Raw genomic sequence first — 27,867 nt, forward strand, 5'->3', positions numbered from 1 at the left:
TGAAGAAGCTCAGGAGGGTGACAAGGGACTACTTGCCCCCATCTTGGATTAAAAAGGGGACAAGGTGGAGGATGAGCACAGACCTGTGTCACATGGTTCCCAGCCTCTGTTGAACTCAAGGTGCTCAGAGAAGGTAGGATTTACAGGTCTGGCATAAACTCTTTTGTTTATAATCAAGCCCAGAGTAAATGATTATTACCTGGGGAGGGCTACCACTGTTCATATCACGCTTTCATTGATAAAGGTGGCTTACCTTAATGAGTCTTCCCTATGCAAATCTTTTTTCACACAGCGAGAAATGTATCTGGGGTTTTGATCCCTTCTTGCTGTTGATTTCCTGGGTGCTGTGTCCTGGAACTGCATCCACCCAGAGCCATGGTTAATCAGTGTCTCCATTGCTCCACAGAGGGGGGCAGTGTCTCCAACTCTGTGCCTTGGCTGGGGGAGACCAGAGGATCTGGCTCAGCAGGACAGGGTGGTGAGCAAGCCCCAAAGAGCAAAAAAGTGCATGTCAGTGGCATGATCAGCACCCCAGAGAACATCCCAAGGGGGTCTCTGAGACTGCACCTTATCACAGAGGTTCCCTCCACTTTGTGGTAAGTCAGGAGCACTGCTAGTTTGCAGTCCTCCTCTTTTAACCTCTCATCAGCACCAAGGAATTTCACAAAGTGCATGTTAATGGTAGCAGCTTGCCTCAGGTGTTGAGGTGACCAAATATTTCCATACCTCAACAACTGACTGGTCAAGGGCAGCTCCAGGTTCTAGGTACAGAGTCATGTCTCCCTCCTTCCGTCCACTTGCAGAGAGCTAGTCCTGCTGGTGAATGAAAAGAAGTCCATGTTAGTACCAGTACAGAGAATAGTGTTCATAGAAGCAGTACAGGATGCCGAGACTGCAGGGCGTCCCTTCCCAGGGAAAGTTTCCAGGCTCTGGGAGACTTTATAGGGGTGTCTCCCAGTTCCCAGTAATGAGGGTCAGAAGGTATCTATGCCCCTTGGGGCAAATGGCGGTGTGTATTTATATTGTCGAACATGCCAGACTCTCCACACACCTCCTGCAGATATGGCTGGTGTCAGTCCCTCACACAGCAGAGCTCGTTTGGACAAGGTTCTCACCATTCCAGTTCCTGTACTTACCTTCCTCTGATGCAACGAAGGGTCCTGTGGCACCTTATAGACTAACAGAAAAGTTTAGAGAATGAGCTTTCATGAGTTAACTCACTTCTTCAGATGCTGGTTCTTCAGATGCTTCCTCTGATGGTGGACAGTTCCAGGAAAGGTACTCCACACAGTCTTATTCTGGAGCCACCCTCCTACCCTCAAGCTGATATTGGTTGCACGGGACCTCATCTGGGGAAGCAATCTTATCTTGGGAATGCAGTACCCAAGGCATGTGGTCCCCAGATGAAATGGGCCTGCATATCAGTATCAAAGAACTTAGTGTGATACATCTCAGGTTGAAGGCCTTCTGCCCCCTGCGTAACAGGTGAAGTGGTCAGAGTCCTCACAGACAGTGCAGCCTTGATGTTTTATATCAACTGACAGTGAGGATCCTGTTCTGTGACCCTCTGCTGGGAAGACCTTGTGCTCTGGGGTTTCTGTATCATACATGATATTGACCTGTATCAGAGGGGTAGCCGTGTTAGTCTGGATCTGTAGCAGCAACGAAGGGTCCTGTGGCACCTTATAGACTAACAGAAAAGTTTAGAGCATGAGCTTTCGTGAGTGAACTCACTTCTTCAGATGCTGGTCCTGGAAGTCTGCAAGGCCAGGTATAAATAGGCCAGCGCAAGGCTGGGGATAACGAGGTTAGCTCAGGCAGGCAGGCTGAGTTGTATTGTCATCAGTAGATCTGGAGGTGTGAACTCCAAGAGAGGGGAAGCTGCTTTTGTATTTAGCCAGCCATTCACAGTCTTTGTTTAATCCTGAGCTGAGGGTATTGAGTTTGCAGATGAATTGTAGCTCAGCAATTTCTCTTTGGAGTCTGGTCTTGAAATTTCTTTGCTGCAGGATAGCTACTTTTAAATCTGCTACTGTGTGTCCTGGGAGATTGAAGTGCTCTCTTATGGGTTTTTGTATATTGCCATTTCTGATGTCTGATTTGTGTGCATTTGTTCTTTTACGTAGAGACTGTCCAGTTTGTCCGATGTATATGGCAGAGGGGCATTGCTGGCACATGATGGCATAAATTACATTGGTAGATGTGCAGCTGAATGAACCCACGATGGTGTGGCTGATCCGGTTAGGTCCTGTAATGATGTTGCTGGTGTGTATATGTGGGCAGAGCTGGCAACGAGGTTTGTTGCATGGATGGGTCCCTGAGATAGAGTGACTGTGGTGTGGTGTATAGTTGCTTGTTAGGATTTGTTTTAGGTTGGCAGGTTGTCTGTGAGCAATGATAGGTCTGCCTCCCAAGGCCTGTGAAAGTGTGGGATCATTGTCCAGGATGGGTTGTAGATCCCTGATGATGCGCTGTAGAGGTTTTAGCTGAGGACTGTAGGTGATGGCTAGTGGTGTTCTGTTGGTTTCTCTCTTGGGCTTGTCCTGTAGCAGGAGGCTTCGTGGCACACGTCTGGCTCTGTTGATTTGTTTTCTCACTTCCTCAGGTGGGTATTGCAGTCTCAAGAATGCTTGGTGCAGATCCTGTAGGTGTTTGTCTCTGTCGGAGGGGTTGGAACAAATGCGGTTATATCTAAGTGCTTGGCTGTAAACGATGGATCGTGCGGTGTGTCTGGGATGGAAGCTGGAGGCATGAAGGTAGGTGTTGCGGTCAGTGGGTTTACGGTACAGGGTGGTACTGATGTGTCCATTCTCGCTGAAGGACTGTCTGGTTATGTGGACTCTCTCCTCAGACCCTATGTCACCAACATCCCCAGCTACCTCCACGATACCACTGACTTCCTGAGAAGACTGCAATACGTTGGTGACCTACCAGAAAACACTATCTTAGCAACCATGGATGTAGAGGCTCTGTATACCAACATCCCACACAAAGATGGAATAAATGCTGTCCGGAACAGTATCCCTGATGATGCTACAGCACATCTGGCGGCTGAGCTCTGCAACTTTATACTCACACACAACTATTTCAGATTCGGTGACAATATATACCTTCAAATCAGCGGCACAGCTATGGGTACCCGCATGGCCCCTCAATATGCCAATATTTTCATGGCTGACCTAGAACAACGCTTCCTCAACTCTCGTCCACTAACACCCCGGCTCTATTTACGCTACATTGACGACATCTTCATCATCTGGACCCATGGGAAGGAGACTCTGGAGGAATTCCACCGGGACTTCAACAACTTCCACCCCAACATCAAGCTCAGCCTGGAGCAATCTACACAGGAGATCCACTTCCTTGACACTACCGTGCTTATACACAATGGACACATCAGTACCACCCCGTACCGTAAACCCACTGACCGCTACACCTACCTTCATGCCTCCAGCTTCCATCCCAGACACACCGCACGATCCATCGTTTACAGCCAAGCACTTAGATATAACCGCATTTGTTCCAACCCCTCCGACAGAGACAAACACCTACAGGATCTGCACCAAGCATTCTTGAGACTGCAATACCCACCTGAGGAAGTGAGAAAACAAATCAACAGAGCCAGACGTGTGCCACGAAGCCTCCTGCTACAGGACAAGCCCAAGAGAGAAACCAACAGAACACCACTAGCCATCACCTACAGTCCTCAGCTAAAACCTCTACAGCGCATCATCAGGGATCTACAACCCATCCTGGACAATGATCCCACACTTTCACAGGCCTTGGGAGGCAGACCTATCATTGCTCACAGACAACCTGCCAACCTAAAACAAATCCTAACAAGCAACTATACACCACACCACAGTCACTCTATCTCAGGGACCCATCCATGCAACAAACCTCGTTGCCAGCTCTGCCCACATATACACACCAGCAACATCATTACAGGACCTAACCGGATCAGCCACACCATCGTGGGTTCATTCAGCTGCACATCTACCAATGTAATTTATGCCATCATGTGCCAGCAATGCCCCTCTGCCATATACATCGGACAAACTGGACAGTCTCTACGTAAAAGAACAAATGCACACAAATCAGACATCAGAAATGGCAATATACAAAAACCCATAAGAGAGCACTTCAATCTCCCAGGACACACAGTAGCAGATTTAAAAGTAGCTATCCTGCAGTAAAGAAATTTCAAGACCAGACTCCAAAGAGAAATTGCTGAGCTACAATTCATCTGCAAACTCAATACCCTCAGCTCAGGATTAAACAAAGACTGTGAATGGCTGGCTAAATACAAAAGCAGCTTCCCCTCTCTTGGAGTTCACACCTCCAGATCTACTGATGACAATACAACTCAGCCTGCCTGCCTGAGCTAACCTCGTTATCCCCAGCCTTGCTCTGGCCTATTTATACCTGGCCTTGCAGACTTCCAGGACCAGCATCTGAAGAAGTGAGTTAACTCATGAAAGCTCATGCTCAAAACTTTTCTGTTAGTCTGTAAGGTGCCACAGGACCCTTAGTTGCTGATATTGACCTGGAGACTTTTTAACTGCCAGGAGCCCTGAACTCTTGTCACAGAATACTTGAGCTGAGACTTCGCTTCTCACCACAAGTGGACACTGAATGCAAAGGTCACCCACATGGTCTTCTGGAGATGGGGCATTCCCTGGATGGACCTGTTCACTACCAGACAGAATGGCTGCTGCCCTGTTCTGCTCCAGATGGGACATGGGTAAGGACTCCCTTTGACACCTTCCTGTTGTCTTGAATGGGGAATTTTCTCTGTGTTTTCCCCATTTCCACTCCTCAGCAAGGTCCTACAGAAAATCAAAAAGGACATGACCATGATAGCTCCAGCCTGGCCCCATCAACATTGGTTCATAACTCTGTTGAGCCTGGCTGTGCTCCTCCTGAGGTCATTGCCACTCTGCTGGGACCTCCTGCCCCAGGACCACAGTTGACTCCTTCACCCCGACCTTGCATCCCTGCATCTTGTGGAATGGATGTTGCATGGCTGAACGTAGAGGAACAGGCCTGCTCAGAAGTGCATTTACCTGGTCCTCCTACAGTGCAGGAAATCCTCAACCTGAGAAAGTTACACAGCTAAATGGGCAGGGTTTATGTGTTGGGAGGCATACTTCACTGTCTCTCCAGTGAAGTCTCCAATTCAGTTGATCTGAGATTGCCTGGTTTCTTTGAAAAAACCAAGGGTTTAGCACACTTCACCCTCAAGGTGCATCTGGCAGCCATTTCTGCGTTCCATCCCCCAGTGCAGAGCCACATGATCTTTTCCTATGACATGAAGGCAGGTTCCCTAAGTCTGGAACATCTCTTTCCCCTGGTCAGACCCAGAGTTTCCCCCATGGGACTTGAACCTGGTCCTGTCTAGCCTTATGGGCACCCTGTTTGAAGCACTGAAGATGTGTTCTTGGTCACATTTGTCCTAGAAGGTAGCCATCCTTCTGCCAATAATGTTGGCTCGACAAGTTTCTGAACTTTGAGCTTTAAGCTCGGAGCCACCATGTCTTCCATAAGGACACTGTTCAGCTCTGTCCATATCTAGCCTTTCTGCCAAAAGTGGTGTCAGCCTTCTGCTTGGACCTGGATATTTTCCTATCAATTCTTTGTTCCAAGCCCCACTCTTCTAGAGGGGAGAGGCACCTTCATTTGTTGAATGTGCAGTGGACCTTGGTCATTTACCTGGAGAGAAATAAACCATTCTGTAAGTCCACTCAATTATTCATCTCTACAGGTGAGTGAATGAGGGGTCAGCCAGTCTCTACCCAGCAAATTTCAAACCAGATCGCTTTGTGTATCTGAACCTGCTATGGCTTGACTGGCGTTCCCCCGTCACTGAGTGTGCAGGCACATATGACTAGGGTGCAGGCTTCATTGGAAGCATTCCTGACTCACGTCCCTATCGAGAACGTCTTTTGGTGGCTACACAGTCGTCAGTGCACACCTTCACCACATAGCATGCCATTGTCTCCCAGACTAGGGACAATGGTGGGTTCAGCAGGGCAATCCTGCAGCATTTCTGTTCATGACTTGTGTCCATCTTCAAGTGGATACTGCTGGTAGACACCTATTGTGGAATGGATGTGAGCAAGCACCTGAAAAAAAGACGGGTACCTGTTCCGTAACTGGTGTTGTTTGAGATGTGTTGCTCCTGTCCATTCCGCATGTCACCCTCCTTCCCCGCTGTTGGACATTCTGGCACGAACGAACTGAGGATGGGAGCTGGGGCACAAGAGCACACCTTATATCGCTCCAAGGAGGCACCACTTCTAGGCATCTATAGAGGAGCTGCCTTGGGGTTCTGCTCAAGCTTCCGGCACTGGAGCACATGGTGAGCATGCACATCTGTTGTGGAATGGACTTGAACAACATATCTTAAACAACACCAGTTACGGAACAGGTAACTGTCTTATCCCCAGAATAATTCCTAGAGCAGATCATTTTAAAAAAATCTAATCTTGATTTTAAAATCGCTAGCAATGGAGGCCCTACCACAGCCCTTGGTAAATTGTTCCAACTGTTAATTACACTCATTGTTAAAAATGTAAGCCTTATTTTTCCTCTATTTGTCAAGCTTCAGTTTGCAACAATTGGATCATGTTTTATATTTATCTGCTAGATTGAATAGTCCATTATCAAGTACATGCTCCTGGTCTAGGTACTTATAGTCACCTCTTCATCTATCTTCGTATGACTTACAGAACTCAGTCTATTCAGCTTATCACTATTGGGTTCCATGTAGTTCACACTCAGTGACACTCCCTGACCCATCATGGGAGGTGGTATTTTCTAGTTAGGGCTATGGGATAAGGGAGGAGAAGTGTTGGACAGCTACTTGTGCTTGTTGTGCAGATAAAAATCTCATCTCCAGGTTAGTTAAATTGGCACCTTTCATCAAATCTCAAAGTCGTGTGTTTTTGTTTCACTTTGTGTAGTGTGTATCCAGTAAAGGCAACTTTAACCCTTTGTGAGACTGTTTTGCCATCTAACTGATCTCCTTGAGAGGAGATACTTCTTAAGGCTTCATGTGTATTTTGTGCATAATGACACACTGGCTACGTCTACACGTGCACCCAACTTCGAAATAGCTTATTTCGATGTTGCGACATCGAAATAGGCTATTTCGATGAATAACGTCTACACGTCCTCCAGGGCCGGCAACGTCGATGTTCAACTTCGACGTTGCTCAGCCCAACATCGAAATAGGCACAGCAAGGGAACGTCTACACGGCAAAGTAGCACACATCGAAATAAGGGAGCCAGGCACAGCTGCAGACAGGGTCACGGGGCGGACTCAACAGCAAGTCGCTCCCTTAAAGGGCCCCTCCCAGACACACTTTCATTAAACAGTGCAAGATACACAGAGCCAACAACTAGTTGCAGACCCTGTATATGCAGCACGGACCCCCAGCTGCAGCAGCAGCAGCCAGAAGCCCTGGGCTAAGGGCTGCTGCCCACGGTGACCACAGAGCCCCGCAAGGGCTGGAGAGAGAGTATCTCTCAACCCCCCAGCTGATGGCTGCCATGGAGGACCCCGCTATTTCGATGTTGCGGGACGCGGATTGTCTACACGTCCCTACTTCGATGTTGAACGTCGAAGTAGGGCGCTATTCCCATCTGCTCATGGGGTTAGCGACTTCAACGTCTCGCCGCCTAACGTCGATTTCAACTTCGAAATAGCGCCCAACACGTGTAGACGTGACGGGCGCTATTTCGAAGTTACTGCCGCTACTTCGAAGTAGCGTGCACGTGTAGACGCAGCCATTATGTCTAACTACACCTTATCAGATGACCCTAAGAAATCTCTCTGCTTCCTCAGTGCTTGACACTTCAAATATTGATACAAGAAGACCTGAGGGAAGCACCCCATTATAGGAGTTGAAGTATAGAATTTGGAAGGAGCTCTGCTACTGACTGACTTTGCTCTTTTGGCAGATACTTAATTTGTCTATACTGACATCTGTGAAGTGAAATTAGTGTTTATGCACCTTTTGTACAGTGCTTTTAGATCTTGTGAAAGGGTCTTTATAAGTGCAAAGTATTCTTAGAATATTTTTACAAAACTGCTCACATGCTAAGACTTGAACTTGCTACCTTTGTAGTAAAAGACAAACTCTTAATGCACAGTCTTGAAAGGTAACTCAGTGCTGCAGCATTACATGTATTGAACAGTTTCCAGAGAGAGACTGCCCTACCATTCTGCTGTGTAAAGACTGAGCATGTGTCCAGAAATACAGGCAAAATTATTGTGACAGTGTGTTTATTCTTTGTTCCTGATGAATGCTGAGTTCATCCTGTATAAATGGTCTTTAGTTTCAGACAACCTTCTGTTCTGAATTAGTCTGATAAGGTATGGTGAGACAAGGTTAAAAATAGTGATCAAAAGCTAGTGGCCCTCCATGCTGTTAGGGGGAGTGATATAAAAATAACGCACCAGAAAAATGTGTGTTATCTTTAAAATGTTTATACTCTGTAAAATCTTGGCTCTTCTATTCTTCAAGCTCTCTGCTTGACCTCCGCCCTATTATTTTTCTATCAGGGCCCATTGCCTCTACCCATCTGGCTCTAAATTTTATTCCACTCAGATCAGCCTGTACTGCTGTCCACAAGGACTGGGTTTGCCCTTTTTCTGAGTGGATCATTTTCTGGGCCACTTCACTAGGTCAAGTAACAGAGAAATAATGACAAGTATCAGAGAGGTAGCCGCATTAGTCTGTAGCTTCAAGAACAACAAGAAGTCTTGTGGCACCTTGTAGACTAACAGAGAAATAATGTTGACCAAATTCAATCCATCTTATGAAGCACAGGTCAGTTGTTTCATGTTTTTGAAGATTCCTGATTTCCAACTAGAGTGGCACTCTGGAAACTGCAGATTGTCTGTACATCAACTGTGATGAATGGCCACTGCATCCTTTACTCTCAGGGATTTATTTTATCACTATCTCTTTTTAAGAGTGAGTTTAATGCTGTGCAAAGACAATCCCAGGAGACAGAGAATGTCTAGGCCCAGAACTGGTAAACCACCCATACTGTTGGCTCCATCTTCTTCAATGGCTCTGTCTAGATTGCCAAGAACTGTCAGCAAAAGCTACACAAATTGTGCACTGCATTTATGTATCTCTTGCTGACCGTTCTGTTGAAAAGGGCTTTCCCGACATTTGGCCCATCCACATGGTGTCAAATGTCAGGAATGAAGAAGACAGGGATGTTGGCAGAACACTCCTGACATGTCAGACTTCTGCCGAGCAACCTCCAGTCTTCAACAGAAGCCTGCAGTCTAGACATAGCCTATGTGGTGTTCTTCAACCCTAACCTAATTGGACTTCTTCTCGTGGACAGAGGAGTTTGTCATGGCCCATTTGATCCTTCCTGGCAACTTTAGCAGAGAGAGTATGCGGGTCAGTTAGTTACAGGTGTGCAGGTGATTTATATTACATGTAGACCTACCTTCTCAGAAGTGGGTTTAACCCCACCAACTTACTTCATGTGGGCCACCAGTGACCTTCAGTCCATTGACTCTTCTAGTCTTCCTTTCAGGGAGTCTGCAATGTGTGTCTTAACTGCATTAGCCAGGGAATAAAAGAGCAAATAGAACAAAAAAACACTTCTAAACATTAAATGTTCTTCGCTTCCTTAATTTGAAACAGCCCCTTTGGATAATTTTATAATTTTGCTTTGTTTCTGTCATGGTGTTTCTTACTCATGACAGGGAGCTGTCCTCAGTTTTTCTTCTGAAGACCCATGGCTGGCCCTGATCAGTTCATTTGGATTTCGGGAGCTCACGCTCTGGGGCTGAAAAATAGCTATGTAGATTTCTGGACTTGGGCTGAAGAATACACCCTATGATCCTGTGAGTGGAGAGGGTCCAAATATGCAGGCTTTAGCCTGAGCCTGAACATCTACACAGCAGGTTTTTTAGCCCATGAGCCAAGTCATCTGACCCAGGACAGCTGTGGCTGTGTTGCAGATCTCTTATCCTTTTGTAATCACACTAAGTATCCTTTAGCTAAATTGGTAGAGTCCTGGGCTTTGGGGTCAGGAGGAACAAAATTCTGCTACTGCTATTGCAGTGCACTTTCAGGGGGCCACGGTGTGCAGAAGTAGCAGCAATTGTGAAGACCCTAGATGGTTGGAATAGTGGTGGATATTGTAGGACATGAGTGAGATGCATAGGGAAGGCAAAGTTGGAAGCTTGAACTGGGATAATGTGGGTGCTGTAGAATAGGACTGAAGTGCACTGAAAGCATGATGAGTGGTGAGGTTGACTGTACGTGCCATGCGATGTCTGGCATTGCCTCTGAGATAGTCCCAGTGTTTGTGAGCGGTCAATTCACCTGTACACGTAAAACAGAAAGCAGGTCAAGCTTGATGTTGAGCGCATGGGGGAAATAAAGTTAAAACAAACCTATCAATTTTATTCACATCAGTCTGTCCTAAACTCTAGTGTGTTCTTGTTAGGTCATATTGTCACTATTTTCTGAGGCAGCAGAAAGGTGCGTCAGAAGCCATTTAATGTAAACCAAACACATTGTAGGTGCTTGTTCAGTAATGAGCTGTCTATTCATCCAGAAGTAACAGCAGGGACTTAAGACAACAAATAGCCTTTAAACTCCTTACATAATGCAGTATCAAACCAACAGAGAGAGGAAGGGAGAGGTCCCAAGTTGCATGCAGTACCTTTCATGAAGGGTCATCATGCATTGCCAAGTCCTGGCATTTGCTGCAGTTAAGCCATTATAAAACCATGTAAAGGCTCTCCAATGTTGTGGGTGTCTCAGTAGGTCTCCTTTCCTGAAGATTACACAGTTGGCCTGTGCAGTAAACATATAAATAAGTAACAAAAGACAATATTTATGTACTGTGCTTCCGGCACTTAACCTGTTGAACATCTCTAATCTGGAACTCTCTTATCTGGCAATATCCGTAATCCAGCATGATTTTAGTTAGCCAGATGACCATTTATCATGGGTGTGGCCAAGTTTGCTGTGGTCCCAGGAAGTTTGTTTACAACCACCAGTCCTGGCTCTTAATGTTCTGTGCTGTTATTCAGCTGTAATTTACCCCAAATGTCTTCTAAGAAGCCAGTAAGCAGTGGAAGTGGTGGTAATGCTGCTAGACAATATAGACCTCCTGTGGTCTGGCACATTCTCTCATCTGGCACAGATTAGGTGTCAAAGTTGCTGGATGAGAGAGGTTCAACCTGTATTCTTGGTTAAGGAGTAGGTGAAACCAAGGTAGTGGGAACCTGCAGTGGGCGTGATCAGTCCTTTAGAGAGATGGCAAACTATTTACATCTTCCTCTTGTGCTGTGAACTGACTGAATTTCTGAAGGCTGGACACTGTAAGAGTCACCTATTTTGTAAGAAGTTAATAGCCCTACCTCCAAAACCTCCCACAATGCATATGTTCTCTTTTTCTTTCTAAGATAATACCTGCAGTGGTGTGGTTGGGTATCAGCAATCATCCGAAAGCCCTTTCAAGGAAAAGGGAGCTGATGGTTTTAAAGCTGCTCTTAGTTTTACCCCATGAGTGGGTTGTCCAGTTGGATGTCTTGTTCTTGGGAAATGTAAGCACTTTAGCGCAGCTGCTAATTCTAGCTGGCCTGAGTACCTTTTCTTGCTGATCAGCAGTATATGTGGCTAGTTGTCAGCCAGATGTCAGTTGCTTGGTAGCTTGTTTTCATTGCTTACTGCTGAGGTAGGACAGGGGAGAGTGGGATTTCATAACCTGCTTATGTAGAGAGTTAAAGGACCAGACTAATAGGAAAGAACATATCTGAGTTAATTTGTTCTTTCACATGGAGAATGCTTTCTGGCACCTCTGTCAGCTGAAATGACTGTCCAGTAAATACCCTTTAAAGACTTCCCAACCCTCTAGCAGGTACTCATTGTAACTGCCAGGGTGTTATAAATGTGTACTGTGCTGGGAGAGACTTAACTCAGATTTGGAGCATGAGGTTAATGAGTCTGGCCATTTTGGTCCAGTCCCCCATAGACGTGAGTTGACTCAGGGCATGTGGTGTGATTGGCAGACCCTTGTTCAACAGCTGGATTTAATCAGAGGCTGGGAAGTGTTGTCTTTGAAGATGGAGTCAAATCAGCTGAACTGGGGCGTGATGGATGGCTCAGGACTGGTATAACTGCTGGTCATAGTGAGCTGGGTCATCTTTGTGAAGCTTTCACAGAGTCTGTCACAGTGTTGATGAGGCTGAAGCCTAAGTCCACAAGGAGAAAAACAATTTAATGATTCACAGTAGAAAGCAGATCCATTTTGCTGACTCCGCTAGCATTCTCTACTGTGGCTTCTCTCAAAACCAGCAAGATTCTTCTTCTGTCTGTGGTGGAGAGTTATATTCCCTTCATAGAACAAGTGGAGCCTTTTCACTATAGTTTTGCCACCTGATTTGATAAGGGAGGCCTACACTTCCCAAGCATAGATCTGTCTCATCCTCTTTGCTGATGAGGTTAAACAGTGAAATGGTGGGTTAGGGGCTACACTCAATGGAAAGTGAAGCAGAGAAGAAAGAGATCATACAGCACAACAAATGTGAGAGCTTGCATATCCCTACACAAAGGAGTTAGACATGGCTATACCTGGGAATAGCCCAGCTGTGGCAATGTGTCACCTTGCAGGAAAGTTGAAACTGAACCTCAGACCTAGTAACTTGCTTTCATGTACAGACAGAGTTTGAGCGTGCTGCGTGGAAGACATGTTTACTCTTTGGAGGGGCTGGTATTGGCAACCTCCAAAGAGGCATCCAGTCTGCCCCCGAACCCCTGAATGTAGGTGTTTTAAAGAAGGACCAATGTAGCTTGCATTAGAACCACCTCTTCCCCATTCTAAAAATGCCATTAGATTAGAATTCAAACCATGGGCGGTTTATGAAGAAACTGTAACTGTGGAGGAGCCCCTTATAGAATGTAGAGTGTACCGACTGCATTTGTCTCCATCCCAAGCATTTTGCCATCTAGAGTGTTAGACAGCTGGAGATTCCTCAGTCCTGCTCTTGCTGTCCCCGCAGTTTCTTAGCACTCCATGGCCCTGATTTAAACACCTCTTTCCAGAGTGCATGCTCAATTTCTTCCTTCCCTCTGTGCCTACCTTTTGTATTCCACCTGCCTTCTTCCATTCTGTTCCCTTTCCTCCCTCCTCTCTGCTGCTGTGCTCTATCTTCACTTTCATTTCATTTTTAAATCTGAATTGGAGCTGACATCAAGATGCCTGTTCTTTGTAGTGCTGCACTGGCAGTTTGGAAGGAGGAAGCTCTAGTTTCCTTAGGGGGTAAGGCAGAGTTCAGAGCCTGTCTTACTTTAAATATGCCTCTTAACATGGCTGATCAGAGGAGCAGAAAAAATCTCTGGGCCCTGACTATTAGACGCTCGTAAGAACATAGAGGCTGGGACTGTGTTCTGTGTGCCTCTCTTGCAGAAGAAGGGTTCATAAAGCTAGAAGGTAAAGTTGCACAAAGAAGGAATCTCAGAACAGTGATAAGGGAGGGAGACATGGGAAAGAGGATGGGGGATGTAAGCATCACACTTTTCTCCTCCACTCTTCTTCCATTTATACAGCATTTTTCAACTCTGAACTACTCCCAAGGTGCTTTACATAATTATGTATCAACTTTAGACCTTTACAAAATTCTGTCTGCCTTGGGCAAGAAGAGGATTAGTAGTTGATCAGCTTGGTAAAGGAGAGGAAGTAGAGATAGTGAATTTTCCTTGATGTTTTTGCACTGCAGTTCTATATGCAGCAAATACTTCTCCCACCACTGAGATGCAGCCACCTGAAGGCTGAAGCAGAGCAGCTGTTGAGCAATTCACAACTCTACACAGCAGCTTAGGACAGGAAGCAAACAGAAGTATATTGAACTGGTGCTACAACAGGAATTTTGGTTAAGTTGAATGTAACTATTCAAATTGCAGTTTGGCAGACCACCTGACTTCTGTAAAATATGCCGGTGGGCCATTAGTGATCACAGTGGATCATGGCCTTGGCTTATGGCTGCTGTTAATGTTGGCACTTCCAACATCTCATCTCTTTCTAGCACTTGGTTTCATACTGATTCAGAGGAAAACAATGCCATGGTTGCACCCTGGTGATCTCTCATGCTCAAAGTGATGAAGCCAGTCCCTGGTTAAGCTATGATCACCTCAGCTCTCCTAAGGTAAATCACAGGAATAATGATGGGATCTGTGCCAACCAATCTTTGTGTGATTGGCATGTGTGTGGCCTGCCCAGAGGAGTAGGCCAGGCCCCTCATGTGTAGAGAAGGGCAGAATCCTTGTCCAGTGGCCCAGTTAAACAAACCACTGATGCTAAGTCAGCAGGGTGCTTTGCAGGAGAAGGGGACGCATCCTTCATGAAAACCACTGCTTAAAACATTCACTATGTTAGTACAAAGAAGTTGCTGCTACACATTTTCTGTTCCTGTTCCCTTTCTAACACAGAGGAAAAAATCTATGAAACCACAGTTTCCTTTGCAATTTGTCAGTGCAAAAAAATCAGAAGCAAAAATAATAATAATTTGTCAGAAGTCTGGACTGGGTAGGGATACGCCTTCTGTTCTGATGCTGGCAGTTTTCTTTTGTTTCTTTGTTTCTTTTTGTTCCTTTCTGGCTGTGTCTACACTAGCGGGTTTTGTCGATGAAAGTGAAGTGGCAGGTGCAGGACAGCAGGAAGTGGCAATCACGGGCGTGGATCAACTCATGTCCTGCTTTTATTCAACCACTGACACCTGGAAGGACATGATAACCCTGCTGCCGCGCCCCCGCAGGGCATCCTGGACCTCCTGCAGTGGCTGAGAACCATGCCCACCCTTCCCTTCCCTTCGTCCACCCAGACCTCACTGCAGCCCCAGCACCCCTGTACTTCCTCCGGTCCTGGCCCCATCTCAGATCCAAGCCAGAAACTTCTCTCGACTGGTGGAGACGCAACCTTTTATTCTTTTTCTGTCTTTCTTTCTTTCCTCCTGCCTTCTGTCCCTCCCTCCCTCTTGCTTACATCAGTGCCTTGGTTGATTAGGTATGTTCAGCTGCGCTTCTACATTCAATTCAATATTTTTAGGAAGTTATGCAGATGAAGTGGGCTGGGGAGAAGGCGAGGTAAGTGCTGTGGAGTGCAGATGAATTGGCATATTGCCAAGCTTCAAATTCACCTTTTAGTTTCTACTATATGTTTTTCCCTGTTTTTGTTATGAAAACAATGTTGAATGGCAGAGGGAAATTTGGTGCTCCTGCAAAGAAGGGTCTGATGGGCATAGCGAGAGCCAAGTAAAGCTTCCCTAGTTCTGTTGATGTCAGTCATTCATGACCTGCAGAATGACCTGCTAACGGAGTTTTGAGCTCCCTGAATAGTTGTCCTGACTCAATCCTAATTAGTAACATCCTGTACTGTTCCAATGCTGGATATTCAGCACAGCACTGCATCTGCACTGTGGTTCTGACCTGGTGCAGTCTCTGTTCCACATTTGGTGTCTCCTGAACAGTCTGCTAAGCGGTCCTAATTTGTTGTGTCTGCAGCATTTTTCTTAGATTGCACCGTTACCAGCAGCTTCAGTGTTCTGAGTAAGTAGACAACAGGATAGTAAAATTGCCTGAGCTTTGCCCACCCCATGCTCCCAATGTTGCTGCCACTTGTGTGACACTGTGTCAGTGATAGTGTAGCGATAGCATTTAAAAAATAGAGACAATGTCACTGGCCGATCATTTTGTAGTATGGATAAACCTCCAAAAAGGGAGAAGGGCAAGATGTTCCCCATGTTGTTATTGCTTGTGTACCTGGGCTTTGAGCCTCAGTTTCTAGATGTAAGAGACTGTTGTGTAAATCCAGCTAGTGCATTGCTTGCCGTGACTGAAAATCTAGGTACTTCACAGAAGCTGTTACTTGTTTGACCTTCATGCATGAAACAATTTCTGTTTAAAATGTTTTTTTTCTCCTTTATCAGTTATTCATTGAAGAGTGTCTTTGCATCTGTAGAATTTTGAAGGGTAGCTATTATTTTACCATTTTAATTTTCCCAGTTGTTCAAATAGTAGTTTTACCCTTTCAGTGCCAGGAAAACAGTGCTTTTAATATCTTTGTTGCTCTGCATTGTAATGGTTCAGCTTTATTTGGTAAGTTATGGACAGAAAGGCTATTTTGTTTCTCTCCTTGGTAGGGGGGTCTCTCGCCAAGCCTCTGTGACAGCAGTATGGTCTGCAAACAGGGGTGGATGCCAGGAACTTATGAGCTTTATTGCCAGCTCTGACACTAACTCACTGTGTGACCTTGACTAGTTACTTATGGCCTGATTTTTTTTCACAAGTGCTGAGTACTTGCAAGTTCCATTAAAACCAGTATGAGTCATAATTAGGTGTCCAGACAGCAAATGTTAGAAATTGAGATGGGGGTGTGAAGTAATAGGCTCCTAAATAAGTAAAAGTCCCAAACATTGGGACTCTCCCTATAAATTGTGACATGTGGTGTTGTGGGTGCTCATCACTTTTCAAAAATCAGGCCACCAGACTTTTTGAATAGGTTTCCCCATCTGTGGAATGGGAATAATGACACCAAAAGGTAGTTTGAGGAGATTATTAGCTAATACATGTGAAGTCCTATAATATTATATTCCCCCTGTAGTCTCCATCTATTACAGCAACCACACTGACTGCTGAGGGCAAGATAGAACTCCCCTGTCAAAGCTGTTTGCTAATCTGCCAGAGGAGGCTGCCAACTGACGGTTGTAAGGCAATCTAAAGTCGTGCACAATTTCCAACCTGTGCTCATCTTCCCAAGACTGGCAGTACCTCATTGGTCTCTCTTGTGGTATGGCAAGCAATGAGAGCAGCAGTGTCTTCTTCTGAGTTTCTGTTTTCATTTCTGCTTTCATAGCAAGCACTGCATCTGTTGTCAGGACCTTGCCATGGGTGACAGAAGGTGGAATTTGAAAATAAGTGACAATATCCGGGTATTTGGGACCTGCTGCTGTGTTCTCACATTTTTCCTTTCCTCTCACATGTTTAAGAGAAGTTGCAAGAGTGATTTATATTTCATCAAATTGAGCGTGAAATATCTGACTGCAAAACCTATCAATCTGATCTCATCTATCTCTATCCCTTTAATTAGGGAAGCCCTGCTGAAAAATGTACCCATCAGATATCGAGAGATGGTGTAGTCCTGGACCCTTGACATAAATCTTGAGTTATCCAGGTGCCAAAATGCTGTCAGAACTGACAGATTTTAGAAAAATACACCCACAGGCAGAGTATTATCCATTATTCTAGCTCTGAGCAGTGGGCAGTAAGGAAAATCAGCTGAGAATATGTCTTTATCAACTTTAATTGGCTTTTCCTGTTGATAAAAATCAGTGTACCCAGCAAGGGACAGAGGCCAGCCAGCAGTTTGATCTTTCCATCCCAGAGCCAAAGGAGTCAATCTGTCTCCATTGACATGTGACATGGACTCATCTCAGCACAACTCCTGGCAGTGAAACAGACTCTACAGCCTACAAAGCAGCTGCCAGTTTGCGCTTGTTGAGTGACCATGTTTAAACAAGCGTGAAGAATGAATTACTCTGTGTGGACGAGCGAAGTTGGATGTCATCTGCGCTCTAGTTGCTGGAAACTTGCTTCAGAGAGAAGCAAACTTAGTTTAACTTTTCTTCAGGCACTGTTTTGTTAAAGCTCCATGATAATAACTGGACACTCTCCAAAATTAAGGATCTGGTGAATGAAAATTCCAGTAGAGAGTGGGATTTCACAGCTTTGTAACAGCTACAAAAGAGGACTATCCTAGCGCCGTTTGGGTTGGAGGGTCTTTTTTTGGATCATCTCATCCTGCATCTGACAGAAAGGAATTGTATCTGCTTTGGATTGCTGCTGTGAAGGTGATTTTGCAGTGTCTTTTGGCAGCTTGTTCCATTGTCCTTGCTGTTCTTGCTGTTAGCAAATTTCTCTTCAGTTCTCCTTGTTGCAGTTTAAATCAATTGCTACTAGTGTTAAAAAAAAGCTTTTATTAGACTAAATACTGCCTTAAAGTTAACCAGAAGTCCGTTATTTGTTTTCTTCATATTGACTTGTGAGTTTAATTGATCCTTTTATTTATGATCCATAGAAATGATGGACCAATTGAGAATATCTTAGCACTTACCCACCTTCCTTATGATTTCTTCACATTTTTCTTCTGCTTTCTGTTCTATTGGACAAGATTCCTGCATCCTTTTGCCTAAATATGGCAAAAGCAAGACTATTCGTAAATAGGTACTGGCTTACTAAATTGTTCCACTTTTTGTTGCTATTCTAGATACTGTAACATCCACAGTGAATTTGAGGATCTAATGAGCCAAGTTGCAGGGGTCTGACCCTCTTAAACTTCTGTGCAGTGCTGTATATATCACTTCAAAATTATTTTTAAACTGCTGCAAATATCTCCAATCCAAATAAAAGAGAGAATATTTAGCTCTGTGAATATTCAAAAGTTGTATCATAGGGAATTGCCATTTGCCTGAAATGGATTATTGTGAGCTTTTATCTATTCATTTTTTGGACCAGAGACTATCATTTTCTATATGTTTGTATGGTGCTCAGCACAAGGGGCCATTGATCTGGCTAGCTTCTAGATGCTACTGCAATATAAACTTAGACTGGTAATGTGATCAGCATATTGTGAACACTGACAAAATATGTTGTCTGGATGTTTCTGGCATAGTGATTAGCAATGAAAATGTAACTGCGAGTGCCTTATGTATGGGTGGGTTTCAGACGGAATGTTAGTCTAAGATAAATGAGAGGATGAGTAGCAGAGGCTATTCATTTTCTTTCATATTCAGCTTGTATATTTTCAGGTCCAATGTTTAAGGTATATTGTCAGAAGTTTTTGAAGCAAAATGAAGGCAAACATTTTACCTTTTTGCAGCATATTTACAAAATCCCTGTGACTATCCTAAAACTTCAGAATTCACCCAATTTCTATGGTTTCTAGCCAGATTTTAGCTTGGATAATTCCATTCTGTTAATATAAATTGCCTGTGCACTTTTACCAGAATTCAGTATTCGTTATTCCCTGCCTTAACCTGTTGTGTCATGTTGCTGTGTGCTGTCACATGTCACCCAAGGGATGGCTGCATTTCAACAATGGAAGATATTATTTGTTGTGTATAACCTGTAAAGGTAGGACAGGCTGCACCTACCTGCTCCAGCACGGCCAGGACCAGAGCGGTCCCAAACAAGAGAATTGGCTGAGTCGGGGGAGGTCCCCTGCTATGGGCCCCCAAGCCTGCAGCAGTTGGGGAGCACCGGTTCCAGCCCTGGCCCTGCATTGCTTCCTGTGGAACTGCTGAGGTTGTTGTCTGTGGCCCTGGCTGGCACATCTGCCTCTGTTCTCTGCTCCAGAAGCATCCTTGGTCTTGCCAGACCAGAGAGTGCTGGTTTTAGGAGGTGCAACCTGTAGTGAAATGTATAATTATTATGAAATATAAATAATTTTAATGGGTGTAAAAAAACTGATGAAGGACCTCAGGATGTGAGTTATCAACATTATCGCAAATAGTAAGACTCCCTTTGTTTAGTGAGGTTTGATACTTCCTCACATAGAGTAGTTGAAGGAACCATGAGCTTCCTAATGTGCACATTCTAGGCACTTACATTCAATTATATGTTGGCAGGCCTTGTAGTGTAAATAGGGACAGAAGGTGTCTGGTGCCAGGGTCCTTGTCAGTCATTCTCTGAATGCTTGTTAGTTTCTGCTTGGCTGGTTCCCTAGTTAGCTGTTTAGAAGAGAACTGCGTTAAGTTTTGTTTCTCTGAAGACTTTTGCACTCTTTAATTGAGCTCTGTGAGCTGTTGTGTGCATGGCACATCAGGGTTTTTGTCTTGCCAGGGGCTATGTAAGTATGTGCTGTATTGTAGGAATGAGCTCCTTACACTGCAAGTGCTGGAAGAGGAGCAAGCCATATACAGTGAAAGAGATGTCTCCAGAGACAATGAAAGCAAAATGGCACAGGGGATTGTGGGAACGGGAGTCAGAATAGCTGTCTTGAGCATCACCTTTTAATAAAACAGCTATTTATAGATCAGCTGAGGCTTTGTAGAGTAGATTGTTAAATTAATATTTACATACTAGCTTCATTGTTTTCCCTTGAAAAATCTCATTTGCATTATTGCTTGGACTGAAATGCAGCTTCTCGTTCTCTAGGCGCATGTGCTCAATAAAAGAAACCACAGTTTGCAGTCTGAATCTGAAAGCCATTACATCCAGCCTTACAGCACCTCGCCTCCCAATGGAAGCATTTCCCCTTCTCTTTGTGTGTCTGTCATTGCTTTCTGGAGTAATGGCTCACAAACCCGTTTTGGTTCCCAAGCGCTCAGGATGCTCCTTGTGAGCTGATCTCACTGGAGAGAGAGAGACAGCATTTCTGTTTAGTGGTTCCTACTTAATCTCTACCTCTTGGAGAGAGACTTGAATTGTTGATAATTTAGTAACTGATAGATAAATGGGATGTATGAATGGTGGTAATTTAACCCAGGTGCAAACTCTCCTTCCCTCCTCCTCCTCCCCTTTGTAGCTATTTGAAGATGTTCTGTTGTAAAGGTTTTTGTTTCTTTATACCTTTTTAGCACCAGTGTACAAGCAGCGAGAATAATCACTTCTCACTGAACACGATAAGCTTCACACCTGGATGAGGAGTGTAAACCTCGCTGTGTTTCAAGAGGGAAGATTTATCTAGCTGAGAGATTTGTGGCTCTGCCTTACACTTATTAGGTATTTTGAGCAAGACTTGAAACTGCTCTGTTTGCCCATATCTAGATGCATAGATATTACTTGCTAGATTTGATGAGATTAACTGGATGTCTGGAAAGTGCTTTGAGTTCCTTTGATGGAAAGCGTTACGGAAGCATAAGGTATTTACGTTATCTTTTCATAAAACTGATCAGGGTCCAGATTTGCCTCCGTATGTCTTGTCATACCTCAAAGCCATTTAGACACTTGAACTGCACAGACACTGGAAAAATTTACACACAATCTGCTGATGGTACTGACAGCAGAGGCTGTAGTATAGATAGGACTCAGATGGCTTTACCACCCGTCTTTGAACTTTAAAGAAGGGTTAGGTGATGAAGTGATGGAAAAGCCTGAGTGGAGCTGAACCAGTGGTGTATGTCCTTGCTATGCGTATGTTTAGAAACTGTCAGTATCCCTCAGTCACCTGAGAAAGAAATATGACAAGTGAGAGAGACATCCACTCAAATGGGAAGCTTTCTTGGTGTGCTTTGTTGCTGGCTTCAGAAAATATCCTCTCACCGGTTTACTAATGTTAAGGCAGGACCATACTGCTTCCTGCTGCCATCTTTGCAAGAGTATAGGAGGCTCTAATGTGAATTCAGGATACTGGCGGCGATGCAGTTGAAATAGAAAGGGTAGGAATAAGAAATGGAAGCAGCCTCTTTTTGAAAGAATGGAAGGTCCCCACAGTAATAAAGCACTGCCATGACCCATCACTGCATTGTTTTGTGACTGCTGTTCTCTTAGTCAGCACTGGGTCTCTTAAGTTGCTGTTGGGTCATTAATTAACCAGAGAGGCATGCTGCCATACTCCTGTGAGAGTCTCCAGGCAGATTCCTGTTTAAAGCACACTGAGGGTGGCTCTCTTTCATTTTGCTTTTCCTGTCTCTCAAGCTGAATTGTGTGGGGAGTGTGAGTGTGATGCCAAGGTCCATAAAAATTGGCGGATAGAAGTAGTGGAGAGTTAGTGAGAGGAGGAGGTCCTAACGTGACCAGCAAGTGCAGTTTTTAATGAGGGATGTGTAGTGTTGCGTCTAGTTTTTTTTTTTTTAACTACAAGACAAAACTTTCATTGTGAAGTTCAGATATTAAAAAGAGGGAGCCCTGCCTGATGTGTGATTTCACTCTCCTCTTCTACAGTCTGTGTTCCTTCTCGCTCCCAAGCCCAGCCAGGGACACTGGCTGGAGGATGCTCCATGGCGCTGAGAGCACGGGCATGTACTTGGTGCATTTCACCTCATCCCTGACAGTTACTCCTTTTGTGGCATGAGGGAGACCTTGGCGCACACCTTTCTTCAGTGAGCTGGGATACAGCCCCTTTTCCGGTTCCTCTGGAAACTCCTGTTGAGGTTCTGGCTGCACTTCTCCGCTCACCTACTGATCTTTGCACACCCTGTCTGTGACCCCACCCCGCCCTCCCCAAAGTCACGGGACCTTTGTGTTAGCCTCCTTCTGGCTATGGCCATTTATAAGACCACAGAGGGAAGGTTGGCTGGGGGAGCCTGCAACTGTGGGGCTTGCTTCTGTTCCTCTGTCCATTCATGCATCCAGATAGACTTCCTATGGGTGGGGTCCACTGGCTCCCATAAGCTGTGTCTACACGTGCACGCTACTTCGAAGTAGCGGCACTAACTTCGAAATAGCGCCCGTCGCGGCTACACGCGTCGGGCGCTATTTCGAAGTTAACTTCGATGTTAGGCGGCGAGACGTCGAAGTTGCTAACCTCATGAGGGGATTGGAATAGCGCCCTACTTCGACGTTCAACGTCGAAGTAGGGACCGTGTAGACGATCCGCGTCCCGCAACGTCGAAATTGCCGGGTCCTCCATGGCAGCCATCAGCTGGGGGGTTGAGAGATGCTCTCTCTCCAGCCCCTGCGGGGCTCTATGGTCACCGTGGGCAGCAGCCCTTAGCCCAGGGCTTCTGGCTGCTGCTGCGGCAGCTGGGGATCCATGCTGCAGGCACAGGGTCTGCAACCAGTTGTCGGCTCTGTGTATCTTGTGTTGTTTAGTGCAACTGTGTCTGGGAGGGGCCCTTTAAGGGAGCGGCTTGCTGTTGAGTCCGCCCTGTGACCCTGTCTGCAGCTGTGCCTGGCACCCTTATTTCGATGTGTGCTACTTTGGCGTGTAGACGTACCCTCGCAGCGCCTATTTCGATGTGGTGCGGTGCAACGTCGAAGTTGAACATCGACGTTGCCAGCCCTGGAGGACGTGTAGACGTTATTTGCTACATCGAAATAAGCTGTTTCGATGTTGGCTTCACGTGTAGAAGTAGCCATAGTGCCTTTAGGGAGCTGTGGACACTGTCTGGTGCTCTCTACTCAGTGTAGCCTTTTGGCTCCCTTGTTTTAATCCTATGATCTCCATGCCTGTCACCTTTCTTCTTTTCAGCTGTCCCCCCTGTTCTCTAGCCCAGTGGATCCCCCTAGCCCAGGAGAAGAGATCTTTTAGCTGTGGGTGTGCTCATGCCTACCCACTACTCAGATCCCAATAGCATCACTTTTATTTTCAAGCTGACTGAGGACTGTATCTGAACTTTGTCTTCTGAGCTTGACCAGTTTTCCCTGTACCACATTGATATAGAGAGGGGAAGGGAAGATGGATTTTCATAAAATTTCAAGGCCACCTCCCTGAGAACTGATAGCGTGAACACCTCACGTCCATAAATACCTAGGTACTGAGGTTCAGGCACTGTCTCTTACTCAGAATCATACTCCGATTCTCAGTGACACACTCTCAGTCTTGGAGTACACCCTTGTCCTGCCACAGGGAGACAGGTACCACTGCACTTTGCTAAACTCCTGGAATATTTCATTTTTCTTATTGCCTCAACTCCTGGAGTCTTGTGAATACATGTGTCTCAGCATTCACTGTTCTTAAAGAGTAAATTTCTGTCCTTTTTTATTTACAGAGAAAAGCCTGAGACTGGGAACTGAGTCCACCCCAAAGATTCAAAAACCAGAAGGCAAATGAAAAGAATATCAAATGCATTAAAAAACCTTACGACTTGAGTTGGATGGCTAGATGGATGACTCATGATTTCTCTAACACTTGGGATGGGCAATGCAGGATGCTTGGCAGGGCGGGGGGGTACCGTACATACACCACATACACACAGAGCAGTGATGCATCTGCACGCATTCAAATATCACAGGTCAGCTGCAAAAACTCACAAGACCCCTAAATTTTAAAAGATGATTTTCACTCGTGTTTTTGATCCAGGAAGGGGCTATATATTTTAAGGGTGTTTTTTTTTCTTCAGCTGTTGAGGGTCAAATTCTTTTTCATTTTGAAGGAGAAACTGAGATTCTCATGTAATAAAGCCCTATGTGCTGGAGTCGTGTTGAGAATAATTCCTAAAGCACCAAATGTCATGAGACTTGGAATAAAGCCATAAAACTGGCAACATACTTGTTATTCACATAGAAATGAACTTTTGTACTCTTGCACCTCTGTAGACTTTCAGAGATGCACAGCTGGATTCACAGCATGCCCCATATGCACGCCTCCCAATAGTCCCATAGAGTGGCACAGCCAGCATTGCAGGTGTGCATCCATTTACATGCACGCCGGTTTCTCAGTGAGACAAGAGAGGCGCCCGGACCTGCAGTCCCAGATGGTACACGTTCAAACCCTTCCATTGCCCGTGCAGGAGCATATGTGCAGTCATACTCCCACAGCATAAAGGTTTCCAATAAAGCTGAAATTTGACAGCATTGTTTTCCCAATCATTGGCAAATGTACAGTCATTGTGTTGTTCTGAAAGCTGTGATGCTTTATTTTCTGCAGGCTGAATGGCAGCTGTGGGTAATAATAACCCAAGATTTAAAAAGCCAACATTATAGGGGCATTTACAACCCACCGAGAGAGTAAAATCTCAGCAAGGCTGAGCTCTGTCTCTAGTGATCCTTCATTTTTCCTGTTTGATAAGGAAATGATGGGCAGCTCTAGAGAAATGGCCACTGCAGCGCACATGAAAGGGAAGCAGGTTGTCTGTTCAAACTTCACAGTTAGTGGAGTGGGACAAATGGAATAGCTCTCTGCAGATTAAATGACCTTCTTGTCCTCATTGTGCTGTGTGGGCTGGCTTTGGGATTTTTGCGTTATTTGATCTGTATTCTGATGAAAAGCATAGATTGGCTGGTTTCAGTGCAGTCACCTTCAGCCTCCATAATTCTGTGTCTCATGCTGAGAACCCTTGGTTGTGGCTGCTGTTCTTGCCTGACCAAGGAGATGCATTGGAAAACATTTGTGTACTCACCCACCCAAGTATACGGTAGAAATGTAGCTTTTGTTGCCTTAAAGCATCAGATTGACGCTTAATATGGCTTGGTTCCTGCCTTTCACACTGGATCTCCTCTTCCATGTTCAGAAGTAGCCACAAGTGAACTTAAATGCTGTGGCAGGAAATGTTTTTGTAGTGTTTTTCATAGTGTTTTTCATAGCAGTATCAGCTCTACAGCAAAGGACAGCACCTTACTTGATTCAGATCCCAAGTTCTGTCTCTGCTGACGCCTGGAATCAAAACCTATCTTTGCAAATTTTATCCATTTTAAAGGAAAACTCCCAGAGTTAACTGAAGTCTGAGCAGTCACGACAAGAACAAATAGCTCACACTTGGCATCGTCTTGAAATCAAATCAAATCAAAAGCTGCCAGCTTGCTGGTGCAGTGTAGATCCAGATGAGACATGGAAAAACTCAGACTTTCAGTACTAAGAGTTAACTATTTAAAAATGTCCGTGTTTAAATTAATAATAGTTAATTTTGCTTCATTTGGTATTGGCTTAGCAAGTCTTGATTACTATAATGCTATATTTTAAAACTGTATAGCTCTTTAAATTTTTTGGAAGTCCTTGCTTTTCCATGAATGCATGTGCTAGCTGCATTTTCTAGACTGAACAGTGTCTAGATGGCTGTTTCCAGGTGGACACCAGTCACAGTTGTGGCAAAAATGAAATATTGATAGCTATTTTAAATGCTATTTTGAAAAAAAGTAATATTTTAGTAAGAGTGTATTCTTTCCTTGTTGTGGTTAACTATTGTAGTTTTTCTTTTTCTGAAAAATAACTAATTCACGTTTCTTGCTCTGCTTGAGGGAAGCAGTGTGGTATGGCTGCAGTAAAAATTGAGACCTCAGACTCCAGCCTTTTGTTTCTAACTCTGGGATGAAGTATGAAGTACTGGTTAGAGCACAGAGCTCTGCCTCTGACTCATGATGTTTCAAGGGACAAATTGCTTAATGTGTGCCTGCCTCTGTTTCCTCATCTGTAATAATACAGATTATTATTATTATTATTGGGTTGTTGCTGGACCTGGGGGAAATTTTTTGATGAATAATTTCACTGAAAAATGTGGGGGTTTTTTCAGTGCATCAAAAGTGTTTGTGAAGCTGATCAAATTTGACCAATAGATTTGTCTGTCAGAGCTGTCAGGGTGGTAAAGCCCTGAAATAAACTTCATAAGGATATTGTGGAATCTCCATGGAATCACAGATTTTTAAGAGCAGCTTAGACAAAGAAATGACATCTCGATGTTCCTTCTCATTCTAGTGTTCTGAGAGCCTGTGGTTTTGTTTGAGTGAAAATTTAAATCTTTGTGTTTTTTGCAAAAACAAACAAAAAACCAGCTTCTCTTCAAACTTAACCAATTTTTACTTTTTTCATCCTCTAAAGTGTAAAGTCAGTTTGCTCTGCTTTCCTCATAATATATGTCACAGAAGTTTATAAGCCTCAATTAGTATTTGTATGAAAGGCTCTACAGGAAAGCAGAATATTTTGTATAGTTTGATTTGCCTATAGGAAATTGGCCAGTTAATGAAAGGTAAGTGGAGATATGTACAGTCTGCACAAACGCCAAGCATGTGTAAATCTGGGTTGTGCACCTCTCTTCCTGGCTCTTGTCTTGGATTATAGGATATTCAGGTTGCTAACTGTGTTCCTGTGCATTTGTGCAAGCCCATGGTCTCAGTCCTGTCTGTGCAAGATTGTACTATCATGATGGCCAAGCTCTCTCTCGTTTTTAGAGTGCATGTGTCTGTGAGTTCATTTCTTCAAGAACTTCTACTAAACGGTAAGAGCTAGGACCACCAAATTTGGTATGCAGTTTCCTCTTATCCTAACTTGAAGCAAGGCCAGGGTTTGGTTGTGCCCGGAAAGTAGGAAGTACCTGGAATCCAATGGTTTTCCAGAAAATGGGAAGGGAGGGACACAGAGAGGAGGGATGACCTATTTCAGACTCACCACTGGGGGCAGTGAGCACAGGGACCAGCTACCGAGTGACCACTGGGGACAATCACAGCAGGAGATCAGTGGTCAGCTGGGGACAGGGCTCTCCACACTGCCAGACACCTATCTCAAACCCTCCCCATTGGCTGCAGCACTGGACGGGGGAGCCCTGCTATCCCTGCCCCCCTCCTCCAGACCAACCCTCTGGGTCCACAGCACAGCCCAGCTCCCCCCCACAGGTTCTGGAGCCAGGAACCCTGTCCCAGGGATCTCTCCCCTAGGGACTCAGGCTGGGAAGCATGGCCTGGCCAAGACTTTGTGCTCAGGCTGAGGCTAGGAAGCCTGCCCATCCCTGCAGATGCCAGGGCCAAGAAGCAGGCCTCGAACCCCCAAGGAGATGCCTGGGCTGGGCAGTGCAGTCCTCTGTTCCCTAGCACCACCTTTGCTGTTGTGGGCAGCTCTGGTAAGCCTCCCACACCCCTACCCTGAGCCCCCCCAAAACCCTTCACTGACTCCTCCATCCCCACCCTCACTCCCCAAACCTCCCAACACTCTGCCCTACACCCCATCCCCTTCCCTAGTTCCTGCACCCACCCGCCCACTCTGAGTTCTCCAAGCCCTTCCCTGACTCATCCACCCCCAAGCCCTGAGTGCCTCCGACCTGAGCAACCTACCCCTGCCCTCACTCCAGAACCCTTCACCTCCTTCCCTGACCCCCGCCCCCAAACCTTCCAGCCCCTGCACTCACTCCAGCCTCTGGCCAGACCCCCTCCCGACATACTCAGCCACCTACCCTGAGCCCCACCCCCACTGAACTCTCTGCCCTGAGCCCCTCCACCGCATGCCTTCACTCTGCAC

General features: G+C 45.3%; 1 protein-coding gene across 5 annotated transcripts in view; it reads left to right on the forward strand.

Annotated features, from left to right (window-relative positions):
* Positions 1-27,867, forward strand: part of CHCHD6 (coiled-coil-helix-coiled-coil-helix domain containing 6) — a 184,896-nt gene that overhangs the window by 129,936 nt on the left and 27,093 nt on the right. The window contains exon 10 of one of the 5 annotated variants that reach the window (XM_075005245.1): positions 23,696-23,947. The exons of the other annotated variants lie outside the window; for them this stretch is intronic. Within the exon in view, the coding sequence (XP_074861346.1) occupies positions 23,696-23,707 (12 nt within the window). The 3' untranslated portion in view covers positions 23,708-23,947. Of the gene's footprint in view, positions 1-23,695; positions 23,948-27,867 lie in introns of those variants that run through there. 5 annotated transcript variants of the gene reach the window in all.

This window comes from Carettochelys insculpta, chromosome 11 (assembly GCF_033958435.1).
Source record: "Carettochelys insculpta isolate YL-2023 chromosome 11, ASM3395843v1, whole genome shotgun sequence".
Taxonomy (NCBI): Eukaryota; Metazoa; Chordata; order Testudines; family Carettochelyidae; genus Carettochelys; species Carettochelys insculpta.